This window comes from Eleutherodactylus coqui, chromosome 6 (assembly GCF_035609145.1).
Source record: "Eleutherodactylus coqui strain aEleCoq1 chromosome 6, aEleCoq1.hap1, whole genome shotgun sequence".
In the NCBI taxonomy this organism is placed as follows: domain Eukaryota; kingdom Metazoa; phylum Chordata; class Amphibia; order Anura; family Eleutherodactylidae; genus Eleutherodactylus; species Eleutherodactylus coqui.
The window spans coordinates 48,750,281-48,763,978 of record NC_089842.1 but is presented as its reverse complement, the minus strand read 5'-3'; the positions used below and the strand labels follow the sequence as shown (position 1 = coordinate 48,763,978).

The following is a 13,698-nucleotide window of genomic DNA, read 5'->3' as shown; positions in this document are numbered from 1 at the left end:
AGTCTTTGACACCGTTTCTGCAGAGCATACTGGCCGTGCAAACATCGACCTCCGCCGTGCAGAGTCACAGTCCATTGGCTCCACGGTGAGGGTACAGTTGGCGGCAATATGCCCGAGCTCATGACAGCGCCAACACAGTATGGGGGCCCGGTCTCCTTGGGGTTCTACCCGGCACCAGACTGTCCATTTGCGACTCCTCTTCTGTCCCAAACGATCCCCCTCTGATCCGCCTCCCTTTGGGACACTTTTGACATCGCTTACATACGGAACAGTCTTACCAGGTGCTCCGGTCGACTTGCTGTTCCCGGGGTTGGAGCGTCCAGGAGGCATGGCTTGCAATAAGTCCTCCGTGGCTTTATACCTGTCGACGTGGCTCACGAGTTGTTCCACGTCCTGGGGGCCCCCTTGTCCCACCCAGCGCTGGATTGCGGGGGGCAACGAGCGGATAAATTTGTCCAGAACCACTTTTTGCACGATCTCTGCCGGGGTCGACTCCTCCGGTTGCAGCCACTTTCTCACCAGGTGGAACAGGTCGTACATCTGGGAGCGAGCTGGCAGGTTGTCAGCGAAAGTCCAGGCGTGTACGCGTCCGTCCCGCACATTGGTGTCCACGCCCAAGCATGCCAGGATCTCACACTTGAGCTTAGTATAGTTCTTGGCATCCTGCTCACCCAGGTCAAAATAGGCCTTTTGGGATACCCCATTCAGAAAAGGCGCTACTACCTCAGCCCACTGAGGCGCTGGTAACTTCTCCCTTTCTGCCACTCTTTCAAAGACAGCGAGGTAGGCCTCAATGTCATCGATGGGCGTCATCTTTTGCAAGGATGCCTGTACCGCGGTACGGGTGGTGGGGAGCGAACCAGATGACCTCTGCACACTTTGTGCCACCGCCAGGACTTGCTCTTGCAGCTGCTTGTTAACCCGCTGTTGCTCCTGCAAGGCTAAACAATTGGCTTCCACCAGGAGAGCATTAGTTTCGGCCTAAGCTCTCATGGCCTCCTCATGGACCCTTTGCTGGGTCGCCGTCATCAGCGCAACTGTTTCATTAGGTCCTCCATCTTGGCCATATCTGCTTGCTGCACCGTCGCAGCTTTCACCTAGGACATGGGGGGGGGGGGGCTTACAGCACTCTCCAGTCAATCCCTTGGGCGGTTGCCCTTAGCAACAGTTCTCCAGCTGCTGCAGCAGAACGTCCATTAATAGGTGTATGTCTCTTTAAGACTGTTGCCCGCATCCAAACACCATATGTGAGGGCTTAGCGTTAGGATAGGTAGCAATCTGGGCGTAACCAGTCAGAGACAGTGACACTCTGGATAAAGTTCGTAGTCCAGTCTCCACCTGGGTTTATTTCAGCATAAAACAAAGCAAAAACAGGCCTTAACACCAGGCCAACATAAAGTAACTCCTGCTCGTCTGAGCACTTACTAGACATAGACCGACCCTGACTACTCACTTGCAGAAACCAACACTTGCTGCGCACAGCCAGCCTGGCTCTCAGACCTGCAGAGGTCTCAGCACACCTCCCTAGGACCAGCAGGTCCAGGCTTTATAAGGCCTGGTACCAGCCTCACCTGGTACGTGGGAGTGGCCATCCCACCCTTCACTTTGACCACTCCAGGAAAAGCCGGCCCGGATTATGCGGCTTGGAGCCACTTACCAAGTACAACGTGTCAGTAACTTAATGTTACTCACACACAACTGCCGGCTTCCTCCACCGAGCCCAGGGCTGCTCGGTGGCACGTATCTGCCCACGTGCTCCCTAAATGGGTCTTTTGGAATGCCAGTGCAGTGATGAAGCTTCCCCAGGAGACTCTGTCCATCTCGTTGGTGCTCTCCCAGCAGGTGATGATTAGGAAGGCTCCTACAGATGGGATTGGTTCTCTGTCTTTCACTGCTCCTTCCTTCAGTTGATGATCCAAGACAGATGATCACTTGGTGATATCAGTACTTAACCTTTGCCTAAGAAATATTGTAACTTAGTTTAACTATCACCTATTTTATATAATTTTGTTAATTTATTCGTATCACAATAATTTGTGTTGTATCAACTCACTTGTCCTTCTTTAAAGCTTTATATGAACTTGTTGCCTTTGCAACTTGGCAATACACTTGGGTCCCTGACTGCCATGCATGACCAAGCAGCCTGGGCCCCCATCTGACCCAACTCTGGTCAGCAAGTGAAGTGGGCACCCCTCCTGGCTCAATAGGCTCTGGCACCTGCTGATGCTGGCTCCATTCAGTATTTTGAAAATTTGTGAAAGATCTGCACCAAATCTATTATACGTGAACATGCCTATATAGTCAGTAGACCCACAGGCGTAGCAGGGGCATTAGGCGGGGCAGGTACACATTGTTCGAAATCCTTGTGGGCAAGTCAGGTAGCGGGGGCCCGGGCTGCTCGGTCAGGTACAGCAGTTGTGCCCCACTGATTTTAATGTTTTTTTTAAACATGTATGCTAAAGTCAAAAACATTATCTACTCACCTCCTGTGTTGCTCCCCAACCACTGCTAGTCTGAGCCACTTTATCCTCTGCTGACTGACGCATTGTGCGATCATGTGACACACACATGATCGCTGTGAAGTCTGCAGGCATTTCCAGCCTCCGCTTTAGTGAGACTTCAGATTGACTGCAGTGATCATGTGTGGATCACTCAAGTCGGAAGTCAGTGGGGGACATCAGCACCTACTGTAGTGGCCGGGGAGTGACATAGGAGGTAAGCATGGCCTGTTTTTTATTTTATTACACATTAAGGGGGAAAGTTTTCCATTATATGTTACAGGGGGCAAAATGGGAAATTTTATATAAGAGAGGTAGCATAACAGGGGGCAAAAGGTGGTATCATATATAACCAGGGCTAAACGTGTCATTTAAAACAGGGGCAACAAGTGGCATTATATATAACAGGGGCTAAAGGTGGCATATATTAGAGGAGTTGTCAATGGGACTTTCTAATGTTAAAAACGCATTGCACAAAAATAGCACAGCACCAACTTGTGATGCATTTTTAACATTAAAAAGTCCCATTGATGATCGTGTTAAAAAAAACACAGCGATATTACGTGAAAAAAACGCGCAAGAAAAACGCACGTGTGCAGGAGCCCTCATTGGTACTACTGGTCTTTATTAAAGGGGAGGTCTCGCGAAAGCAAGTGGGGGTATACACTTCTGTATGGCCATATTAATGCACTTTGTAATATACATCGTGCATTAAATATGAGCCATACAGAAGTTATTCACTTACCTGCTCCGTTGCTAGCGTCCTCGTCTCCATGGTTCCGTCTAAATTCGCTGGCAGCTTGCTTTTTTAGACGCGCTTGTGCAGTCCGGTCTTCTCCTTTCAGCACGAGCCGCTTCAGTGTGCTCCCCGCTACAGCTCTTCTGCGCATGCGCAGACGAGCTGTCACTGCTCGGGAGCGCGCTGGAGCGGCCATTCTGTACCATCCTCTGTTAGGGGAAGGTGCAGAAACTGGAGCTGCCCAGCAGAGAAGCCCAGCCCAGCAGCCCCGAGAAGCCGCCCAGGTAAGTGATGGGTCGGGGGGTGATCTTCTCTAACAGGTGAAGGTCCCGGGCCACAGCGGTAGGCCCGGAGCCCAGCGCTAGGTTCCGGAGCCCAGGTGAAGGCCCCGGAACCTAGCGCTGGGCTCCGGGACCTTCACCTGGGCTCCGGAACCTAGCGCTGGGCTCCGGAACCTAGCGCTGGGCTCCGGGGTCTTCACCTGGGCTCCGGAACCTAGCGCTGGGCTCCGGGGCCTTCACCTGGGCTCCGGAACCTAGCGCTGGGCTCCGGGGCCTTCACCTGGGCTCCGGGGCCTAGCGCTGGGCTCCGGGGCCTTCGTCTGTTGTCAGGGTCTAGCGCGGGGGAGCCGGGGCGTAGCGCGGGGGAGCCGGGGGCTAGCGCCGGTTACCTGCTGCCTGGCGGTGGGTGACTGGTCGGCGGCGTTCAATCCCGGGGTCCGGTCGGCGGCTGCGGGGCGTCGTGTTGTCATGGAGACACAGCTGGTAGCGTCTCGGGAGCGCGCACGTCGGGCTACAGCAAGCGATGGGAAAAGAGCCGGCGGCCATCTTGGGGAAACTTTTATAAGTTGCTAAAACGCTGGAACGGTAAGTACAAACCAGCTAGAAAAGTCATTTACAGGGGGGCTTAGTAATGTTTGCTTAATTAGGGGGACTGGGCAAAAAAAAAAATTCACTGCTTCCTCGAGACATCTCCTTTAAGTAACAGTATGGTAATATTTTATCACAGCTTGGGAGTATTATTTGGCCATAATATAGCGTTTTTTATTAGTAATACTGATCTTTGTACTGGCTTTATTAAGTAACAGTATGGTAGCTTATTGAGTTAAAATATGTCCTTCAAATATAAACAACTGCAACTTTACACCAGACAGCTTTTGGTCAACCAGTGACTATTTTTTAGGTGAGTTAAAACAAAATGTCTAGCAATTTATTGCTTATCACCTTGCTGGTCTCCATGTTTATGTAGTGGCCCAAAACACAATACATCTGTTCCCTCCATAATTGTCATACATGTCATGTCTTCAGTGTGCATGCACTGTACAAAGTGTCTTGTCTTCTGTTATGTGTATTGCACAGCTGCAGCGTGTAAGAGGTTAATATCTGCAAGTGGCTGGGATATGTCTGGAAATTGTAACAAGTTTGTCTAGCCATGTGATGTCGGATGATTATAAATATGAGTGAGTGAGGAATGTCAGGGTTCTATCCACTTCAACAGTTGTGAGAAGAGTGCCGGCCGCATGGAGGTACCTTCAACCCTCATGTGGTGAAGTGATGGAAGTGGAGGAGAGGTATCCTGATGTCTGCAATGCAAGGAGCCACCTCTGAGGAGTGAAAGAGATGAAAGGAGTCCGCCGTGCAGCGTTTAAAGAATATCAAGTGAGTGTCTGAGGAGAGTTGTGTTCCTATCCAGAGTTATTCTGAGTCCCGGAGTGTGTGTGTGTCCATGAGTGGAGCATTACAGATAACTTTGACTGTAGGCCCGGTATCATCCTACAGTCAGGTTCCTCCCTGACCGTCTGCTAAAGTTGTGTTCACCTGAACAAGCGATTAAGCTGTATTTCTGACAAGCATACAGTACTGCCCTTTCCCAGTGATTGAGTTTTCCAAGTTTCATCGTGTGTGGACTTTATTTCAATCGCTGAAGAGTCATCGGTGTGAAAGGAATGGTGGCGTCACGCGTGACAACTCACACAGGCCACTACACTTATTGAGGTAACCACCACCCTGCGTTGCCTGGAAGAGGCCTAGCAGTGCCTTGGCCAGGGTTGCATGCATCCCTCCGGGGACCCGTCTGGTAAAGCCACTGTGACAAGTGCCATCTCTTCCCTGCCGGCTCCTCAGTTTGGGCCTTGGGTCTCGATCGCTGCATTTACACTGAATGACTATTCTATGAATTTGCTTTTTTGAGCTGATAGTTGTCTTCTCTTGTAAAGGTACTTTTACATATATCAAAAAATGAAAGTGAAGAAAGACACACCACATTTAAATGAGTAGTCCTGCAATTGACATTTATCATCTCTTCACGGGATAGGTGATAATTGTCAATTTTCTGGGCGTCCCAATGTGTGATTTCTACTATACAGGCTTCATATTTGCTTGCAAACATCATCAATACAGCCAACAGAACAACCTGTGTATCACACTCCTCTTCCCCACCTAATCAGGTACCACCCGGCAGGCGGGACATGTCTTGTCATTCAACTATTTGACTCACAAGCCCCATACAATTTGGTGTCCTGACGATATGCAACTTCCAATGGCCATCAAGTCTGGGGATAAGACCACACAAACAACATCCACACGGGTTATGTCAGAGACTGTGACAATGACCTAACTGCACAGTTGTATCAAATCACTAGCATTAGTTGTATAATATCCATCAGTCGTATAAAACATATTTCCTTTCACATGAGCATTTACATACTAAACATTAGCAATACACCGTAGGCCCGAGCAGTTCTGAATAAATTATCAATAACATAGCATTACCTATACTCAACCTCAGTATTTACCAACTAAACCTCAGCCATTTCAGCACTTCCCCTAAAACATAAGCACTCTATATCACTTTCCTATATAAACATTTGTATCTGTGTCTCTTTCCTAAGTATTATACATCATCTCTTTTTTTAAGAGTTCTAGTATGTATAGCATTTACTGCACTACAGTGAGTTAACGTTTTCTAATTCCCCTTACAGACCTAAAAAAAACATTGATTATCCTACAATGTTTCCCAACTAATTAATGAGCCTTGTGTATTCATACCCCAAGCTTTGAGCCAATTCCCCAGTACCTGAGATACTTTCTATATAAACACCTAGAAATATAATTGTCTTGAGACATTGATGATTCAAGAAGGTAAGGCTAAATTCACTTCTGTGCTAGGGATTCTGTTTTCCTGCTCCGTTATACGAACTGGAAAATTGTATCCCCTGAAATGGATCCGTCTCATAACAGAACCAAACTGTGTCGATTGGACTCCCTTGACTATATTGGGATCCGTTAGGTTCCTGCATCTCACCGGCATTTTTAACCAACAAAAAAAGTTCTGCGTTAATGACTTTTTCATCCAGCATTTCATGCCAGATCTGCCCCGAAGGCTCTGAATGGAACCTTCGATGCAGATATGAATAGTGCCTAAGGCATGAAGAAACTGTTATAGAGAGATGGATGGATGGACGGACAGACAGATAGACAGATAGACAGATAGATTAGATAGATGGATACACTACCGTTCAAAGGTTTGGGGTCACATTGAAATGTCCTTATTTTTGAAGGAAAAGCACTGTACTTTTCAATGAAGATAACTTTAAACTAGTCCTAACTTTAAACAAATGCACTCTATACATTGCTAATGTGGTAAATGACTATTCTAGCTGCAAATGCCTGTTTTTTTGTGCAAAATCTACAAAAGTGAATAGAGGCCCATTTCCAGCAACTATCACTCCAGTGTTCTAATGGTACAATGTGTTTGCTCATTGGCTCAGAAGGCTAATTGATGATTAGAAAACCCTTGTGCAATCATGTTCACACATCTGAAAACAGTCTAGCTCGTTATAGAAGCTACAAAACTGACCTTCCTGTGAGCAGATTGAGTTTCTGGAGCATCACATTTGTGGGGTCAATTAAACGCTCAAAATGGCCAGAAAAAGAGAACTTTCATCTGAAACTCGACAGTCTATTCTTGTTCTTAGAAATGAAGGCTATTCCATGCGAGAAATGGCTAAGAAATTGAAGATTTCCTACAACGGTGTGTACTACTCCCTTCAGAGGACAGCACAAACAGGCTCTAACCAGAGTAGAAAAAGAAGTGGGAGGCCGCGTTGCACAACTAAGCAAGAAGATAAGCACATTAGAGTCTCTAGTTTGAGAAACAGACGCCTCACAGGTACCCAACTGGCATCTTCATTAAATAGTACCCGCAAAACACCAGTGTCAACATCTACAGTGAAGAGGCGGCTGCGGGATTTTGGGCTTCAGGGCAGAGTGGCAAAGAAAAAGCCATATCTGAGACTGGCCAATAAAAGAAAAAGATTAAGATGGGCAAAAGAACACAGACATTGGACAGAGGAAGACTGGAAAAAAGTGTTGTGGACGGATGAATCCAAGTTTGAGGTGTTTGGATCACAAAGAAGAACGTTTGTGAGACGCAGAACAAATGAAAAGATGCTGGAAGAATGCCTGACGCCATCTGTTAAGCATGGTGGAGGTAATGTGATGGTCTGGGGTTGCTTTGGTGCTGGTAAGGTGGGAGATTTGTACAGGGTAAAAGGGATTCTGAATAAGGAAGGCTATCACTCCATTTTGCAACGCCATGCCATACCCAGTGGACAGCGCTTGATTGGAACCAATTTCATCCTACAACAGGACAATGACCCTAAACACACCTCCAAATTGTGCAAGAACTATTTACAGCAGAAGCAGGCAGCTGGTATTCTATCGGTAATGGAGTGGCCAGCGCAGTCACCAGATCTGAACCCCATTGAGCTGTTGTGGGAGCAGCTTGACCGTATGGTACGCCAGAAGTGCCCATCCAACCAATCCAACTTGTGGGAGATGCTTCTAGAAGCGTGGGGTGCAATTTCACAAGCTTACCTCAACAAATTAACAGCTAGAATGTCAAAGGTGTGCAATGCTGTAATTGCTGCAAAAGGAGGATTCTTTGACAAAAGCAAAGTTTGATGTAAAAACAATGTTATTTCAAATACAAATCATTATTTCTAACCTTGTCAATGTCTTGACTCTATTTTCTATTCATTTCACAACGCATGGTGGTGAATAAGTGTGACTTTTCATGGAAAACACAAAATTGTTTGGGTGACCCCAAACTTTTGAACGGTAGTGTAGATAGATAGATAGATAGATAGAGGCACATAGGTCTGCATAAAAGCCATATACAAACAAGTTATTGAGGATTATTGGAGGTAGATATAACATTTAAATGGAAAAAGTGGATTAAATTCACAGAATTTATGATACAATCAAAACTTCATGTCTACATGGACATCTTGGGATTGCCTATTTCAGAGACATCCATTTCTAGCAGGTATATAAAGTCAAGCATGCAATCTCCATACATGGATATTAGTAAAACTACATAGAAAAGGTTCACAAGTGAAAAATAAATGCTAATTAGGTTTCAAAAGGATAAAAATGCTAATTAAAAAATGAAGGACACATAAGACAGTGAAGGTCTCAGCCTGTAAGACTTACATTACAAGAATACAGATTGTTGTAAGAATTATAATATAAATGTGTTTCTTAAATCAGCCTATGCAAACATATATTCATATATTCACCTTCATAGAAAATACCTAGCAGTGAAATGGTTAACTGGTTCAATACCGTACACTGTGTGTGTGTTGCATTCTTGTGCGTATCCCCAACACACTGCTACACAGTTCCCAGGACTTAGCACTGTCTACAGATGTGTTTCTAATGAGAACCCACCGCTCATAAGAGGAGGAGGAGGGGGGGTGCTCCTTAGCTCCTCCCTTAGATTCCTTGGTTGAAGATTGGCATATTAATAAAGTCTTTGCTACGTGGGTATATAGGAATTGCATGTTCACATAGCGACATACACCTGGGGCGCAAACATATGTTAATTATTAGCGTCATTACATACTAGGCCAAACATGAGTTGTTATGATGTTGGGAGGGGCATGCATGTAATTGGTGCATCATGGTCAATTATATTTGTATTGTACTTCCTTTGAATAAATCAGAAGAGTATTGGGGGCTGACGGATAACATCCGTGAGAACAACGTGGGGAGGTCTGTATAGGCTCCCATGCAGTGCACCCCCCGTCCTGACTACCCGTTCCAGCGTCTTCAAGTAGACTACTTCCAACTGCCAAGGGTGGGCAGGTACAAGTTCATTCTAGTCTGCCTAAACCCGTTCTCAGGGTAGCCAGTCTGCCATACCTGCTCACAAATGCCACTAACAAAAACTGATATCTGAGGTGGTATACAGGTACAGAGTAACAGAGACAACTGAGAGTGACCAAGGTACTCCCTCCATGGGAGAAGTGACGCAGAAAGTAATGAAAATGTTGGGGGTAGAACTGGCTTTTTATGCTCCGTACCATCCACAAAGCAGTGGTAGAGCAGAAAGCTTAAATGGTACCTTAAAAACCACGATCCAGAAGGCCATGGCATAGCTCAATAGAAAATGGACCGAGTGCCTCCTTCTGGCACTCTTCTCCGTAAGGTACACACCTGAAAGAATAGGTCTCAGCCCATATGAGGTACTTTTTGGGTCGGCCCCAAGGTTAGGATTATATTTAGAGCAATAACTCCAAATGCAGCCTGATGGTTTGACAAACTGTGTTATTGCTCCTACAAAAGACTTAGCTAATGTGTATTCCCGAGTGTTTGCTTCCCCTCCAGATCCTGACAGCTTAGAAGGAACTCATTCTGCGAAACTAGGAGATTGGGTTGTTACCAAAAGACACTTCTGCAAAGCTCTAGAACCCAGACTTGACAGTCAATAACAAGTGTTCCTGACCACCGCTACAGATGTTCAGCTGGAAGGACAAATCCAATTGGATACATGCGTCTCATTGCAAGAGAGTCTTCCCACCATAATGAATATATGCTTTCTCCTAGGTTGTTCAATCCCTGTTATCTTTCTCACAGCTATGGTTCCATAACTAAGTCTCTGTAGGGTCTAACTAGCCTCTTTAAAGAACTAGCAGCAAATTCTGGCATCTCCGACCCCTTTTAATGCCTGGTGGACTGATACTTTTGGCAGATGGAGCCACCAGATTTCATCTTTTGTTAGAACTTTAGGGACTATTCTTACTGACATCGCTATTATTGACTGCATTATTTCGTGCCTTCAAGGAATTTTCCCAAAGACTCTCGACAAAGCTGTCTCTGTGATGTATGATGATGTCTTTGCCTTTGACTACTGACTCTGAAGCTGAATCTGCTTTCGATCAACCCCTTTCTTCTTGCAGTGCTGGCCTATGATACCTTTTTGTTTATGCATACTATGAGAACGTCCGTTGGGGGATCCGGGGAAGTAGTGTAGGAATACTGGCACTTGCCACTAGGGCATTTGTAAGTACCTGCCATAGAGGTTCGCCTGACTGCTATAAGAAACGAAAAGGAGGGACTGTTGTAATAATTATAATATAAATGTTTTTCTTAAATCAGCCTATGCAAACATATATATATATATACTCATATATCCACCTTCAGAGAAAATAGCTAGCAGTGAAATGGTTAACTGGCTCAATACTGTACACTGTGTGTGTGTTGCATTCTTGTGCGGTATGTCCTACACACAGGAGCTTGATGCCAATGTTTCGGCTGTTGTTGCAGCCTTTGTCAAGTCCAAGTTGGTACAGAAAAGACTGAGATCACTGGGTACAGTATTTTGGCAAGAATCTGCTGGAAAAGTGCAACCGCATGTCCATGAAAAGTAGGGTCCTGAATCATTGGCGATAAGTGGGATGGAGTACTTGTGGTTGACTTTCTCCTTGGAAGGGGAACTGTGGACTTCCATTTTTTTTGTGGCAACAAGTTGAAAAGGGCTCTTTCTTAATTTGAATGACAATAACCCTTTGTCTAGGTTCTGACCTTAACCCCATTGCATTTATTTCTGGTAATTTGGAAATTTTACTGTGAGCCATGATATCTATCTCAACATTGCTAACATACCTCTAATTTGATGAACGTGAGTCATATTAAATAGTAACATAATATGCTAGGCTGAAAAAAGATATATGTCCATCCAGTTCAGTCTATTAATCCTTTCCAATCCTTTGTCTGACATCTGAAGACATTATGATTTAAAGCTGTGCAGCTCCGATGTTGGAAGATGTCCGTCGGGGTTCTCTTACTGTATATTGCCAGCCTCTCTGATGTCAGAGCCTATCCAACGTGTCCCCTCACGCAGTACTGGCTTTAGCCAGCATATAGCGCCGTTGTATAACGGCAGAAAAAGAGTAAGCCCCCTAGGAAAACCAGAATATAAATTGGATTGGAAAGGGTTAACTCTCAATGTTGATCGAGAGGAAAGCAAAAAAACCCAATGAGGTAGAAGCCAATTTTCCTCATTTAAAGTGAAAAAAATTCCTTTCTGACTCCAATCTGACGTCAGAATAATCCCCAGATCACCAACCATTCTGAAGTAATCAGGGACTATAACATGTAATATTGTTACACTCAAGAAAGGTGTCCAGGCCCCTCTTGTACTTATTTTTATGGAATTCACCATCACCATGTCCTCAGGCAGAGAGTTCCACAGTCTCACTGCTCTTACAGTAAAGAACCCCCTTCTATGTCGGTGTAGAAACCTTCTTTCCTCTAGATGTAGAGGGTGCCCCCCTTTACAGTCACAGTCCTTGGTATAAAGAAAGAAACAATCCAAAATAAATAAGGTACTTGGCTGTCTTGGTATAAATAGATGACTGGAGAAATTTCTGTATTGACCCTGATGTATAAATTCTCTATTGACCCCTGATATAGCTGCAGAACTCTTCATGTATTAAGTGCATCCCAGCCCCTAATACACCTTCTCAGAAATGCACACCGGGACCAACCTGGCATAAATTTCTAGCATAATTTACACCAGTTTCTGGTGTAAATTATACCTAAATCTGTCAATCCAGGGTGGTCATGATCCCTCCCAACAAGCTCTGCCCACTTCTCAAAAGAAACAAGAAAATTTACAAATGTTTTACACAAATACCAGCTTTTCCAAAAATTTTGGACTTTTTTTTTTACGCCTGGAACAGGCACAGAAAGATTTATGAATGTGCCCCTATATGTTTATTTTAGTTGAATGTTGCTATAAGGGAGATTTACCAGACAATGGATAATGTGAAAGTGCATGTGTTCAATAATATAAAAGATACTAAGTTTTTGCAAATCGATATTACCATTAGTTTACTGTAAATTTCATTGTGTCTCCTCCTGTATTACTGATTTTCAGTCAATTTACAAAGTATGTACAACAATGTCAGCAACATACAAGATATTATTTTGTCTGGATTTTCGGACCTACAACAATTTCGAGGTTTACTCTTTATGGTATTTCTATTCATCTACTTATTTATAGTTTTTGGCAATGGGCTGATAGCACTCTTGGTCTTGCTGGAGCCCAGTCTCCAGTTTCCTATGTACTTCTTCATTGGTACTTTATCTTGTATAGAAATTTGTTGCACAGCTGTCACTATCCCTAAGATGTTGAGCGATCTATTGGTTGAGAAGAGGACATCATTCAGTGGTTGCCTCTTACAGGCTTATTTCCTACATGTACTGGTTGTTGCCGAATGTTATGTGCTCACAATAATGGCCTATGACCGGTATCTGGCCATCTGCAAGCCATTACGATATTCCGCCATTATGACTACTGGTTTGTTTAAAAAATCAGTCCTTGGGTGTCTTTTTTGGGCATTTAATTGTCCAATTTTTGAGATGATTTTAATCTCTCGTCTTCCCTTCTGCGGTCCAAATGTAATAAACAACATTTTTTGTGATTTTCCTCCTCTCATTGATTTAGCATGTTCAGACATCAGTTTACTTAAAATGGTGGAGTCTTCCCTAAGCTCAGTGATCATGGTGAATTTTGTGTGTGTTCTCCTTTCTTATATAAAGGTTGTGATTGATATACTGAAGATTAAGTCTGAAGTTGGACGCCAGAAGGCCTTCTCCACATGTGGAGCGCATCTTATTGTCGTTGTGTTATTTTTTGGCAGTATTGGTTTCATGTATATACGTATAGGCAAGTCCTATTCTGCAGACTACAATCGGGCTGTTGGTCTCACCTATGCGGTCTTCGTACCTTTAGCTAATCCTGTCATATATGGCTTGAGAAATCAGGAAATTAAAAAGTCTTTTAAGAAACTTTCCAGTTGCTCTCATTTTAAATTAAATTGATATCAAGGTTGGACAAGAAAGAAACAACTCTTTGGGTAATCCTAAAGATTAAAGTCACCCAAAATGAGTATTCATCAAATGTGTAGGGAGCCGTTGGGTTTGTAACCTGTTCATTACTATTATCCACCTTCTTTGGAGTAAATATTATTTCATGACGCATTAAATCTTGATGAAGAATCATCAAACTAAAACAATATGAAATTTTTCAGTGCAAAAGACTAGTCCATGACTCCTTTCAGCAAATATAATCTTTTAGTCTAGATTGATGTTTTTCTGGAGGCGGGAGGAA

General features: G+C 44.3%; 1 protein-coding gene across 1 annotated transcript; it reads left to right on the top strand.

The window, feature by feature from the left end:
* Window positions 1–12,476: 12,476 nt before the first annotated feature.
* Window positions 12,477–13,409, top strand: LOC136633571 (olfactory receptor 6N2-like). The gene has a single exon (XM_066609334.1). It carries the CDS (start codon window positions 12,477–12,479, stop codon window positions 13,407–13,409), a length of 933 nt encoding a protein of 310 aa, XP_066465431.1.
* Window positions 13,410–13,698: the final 289 nt, after the last annotated feature.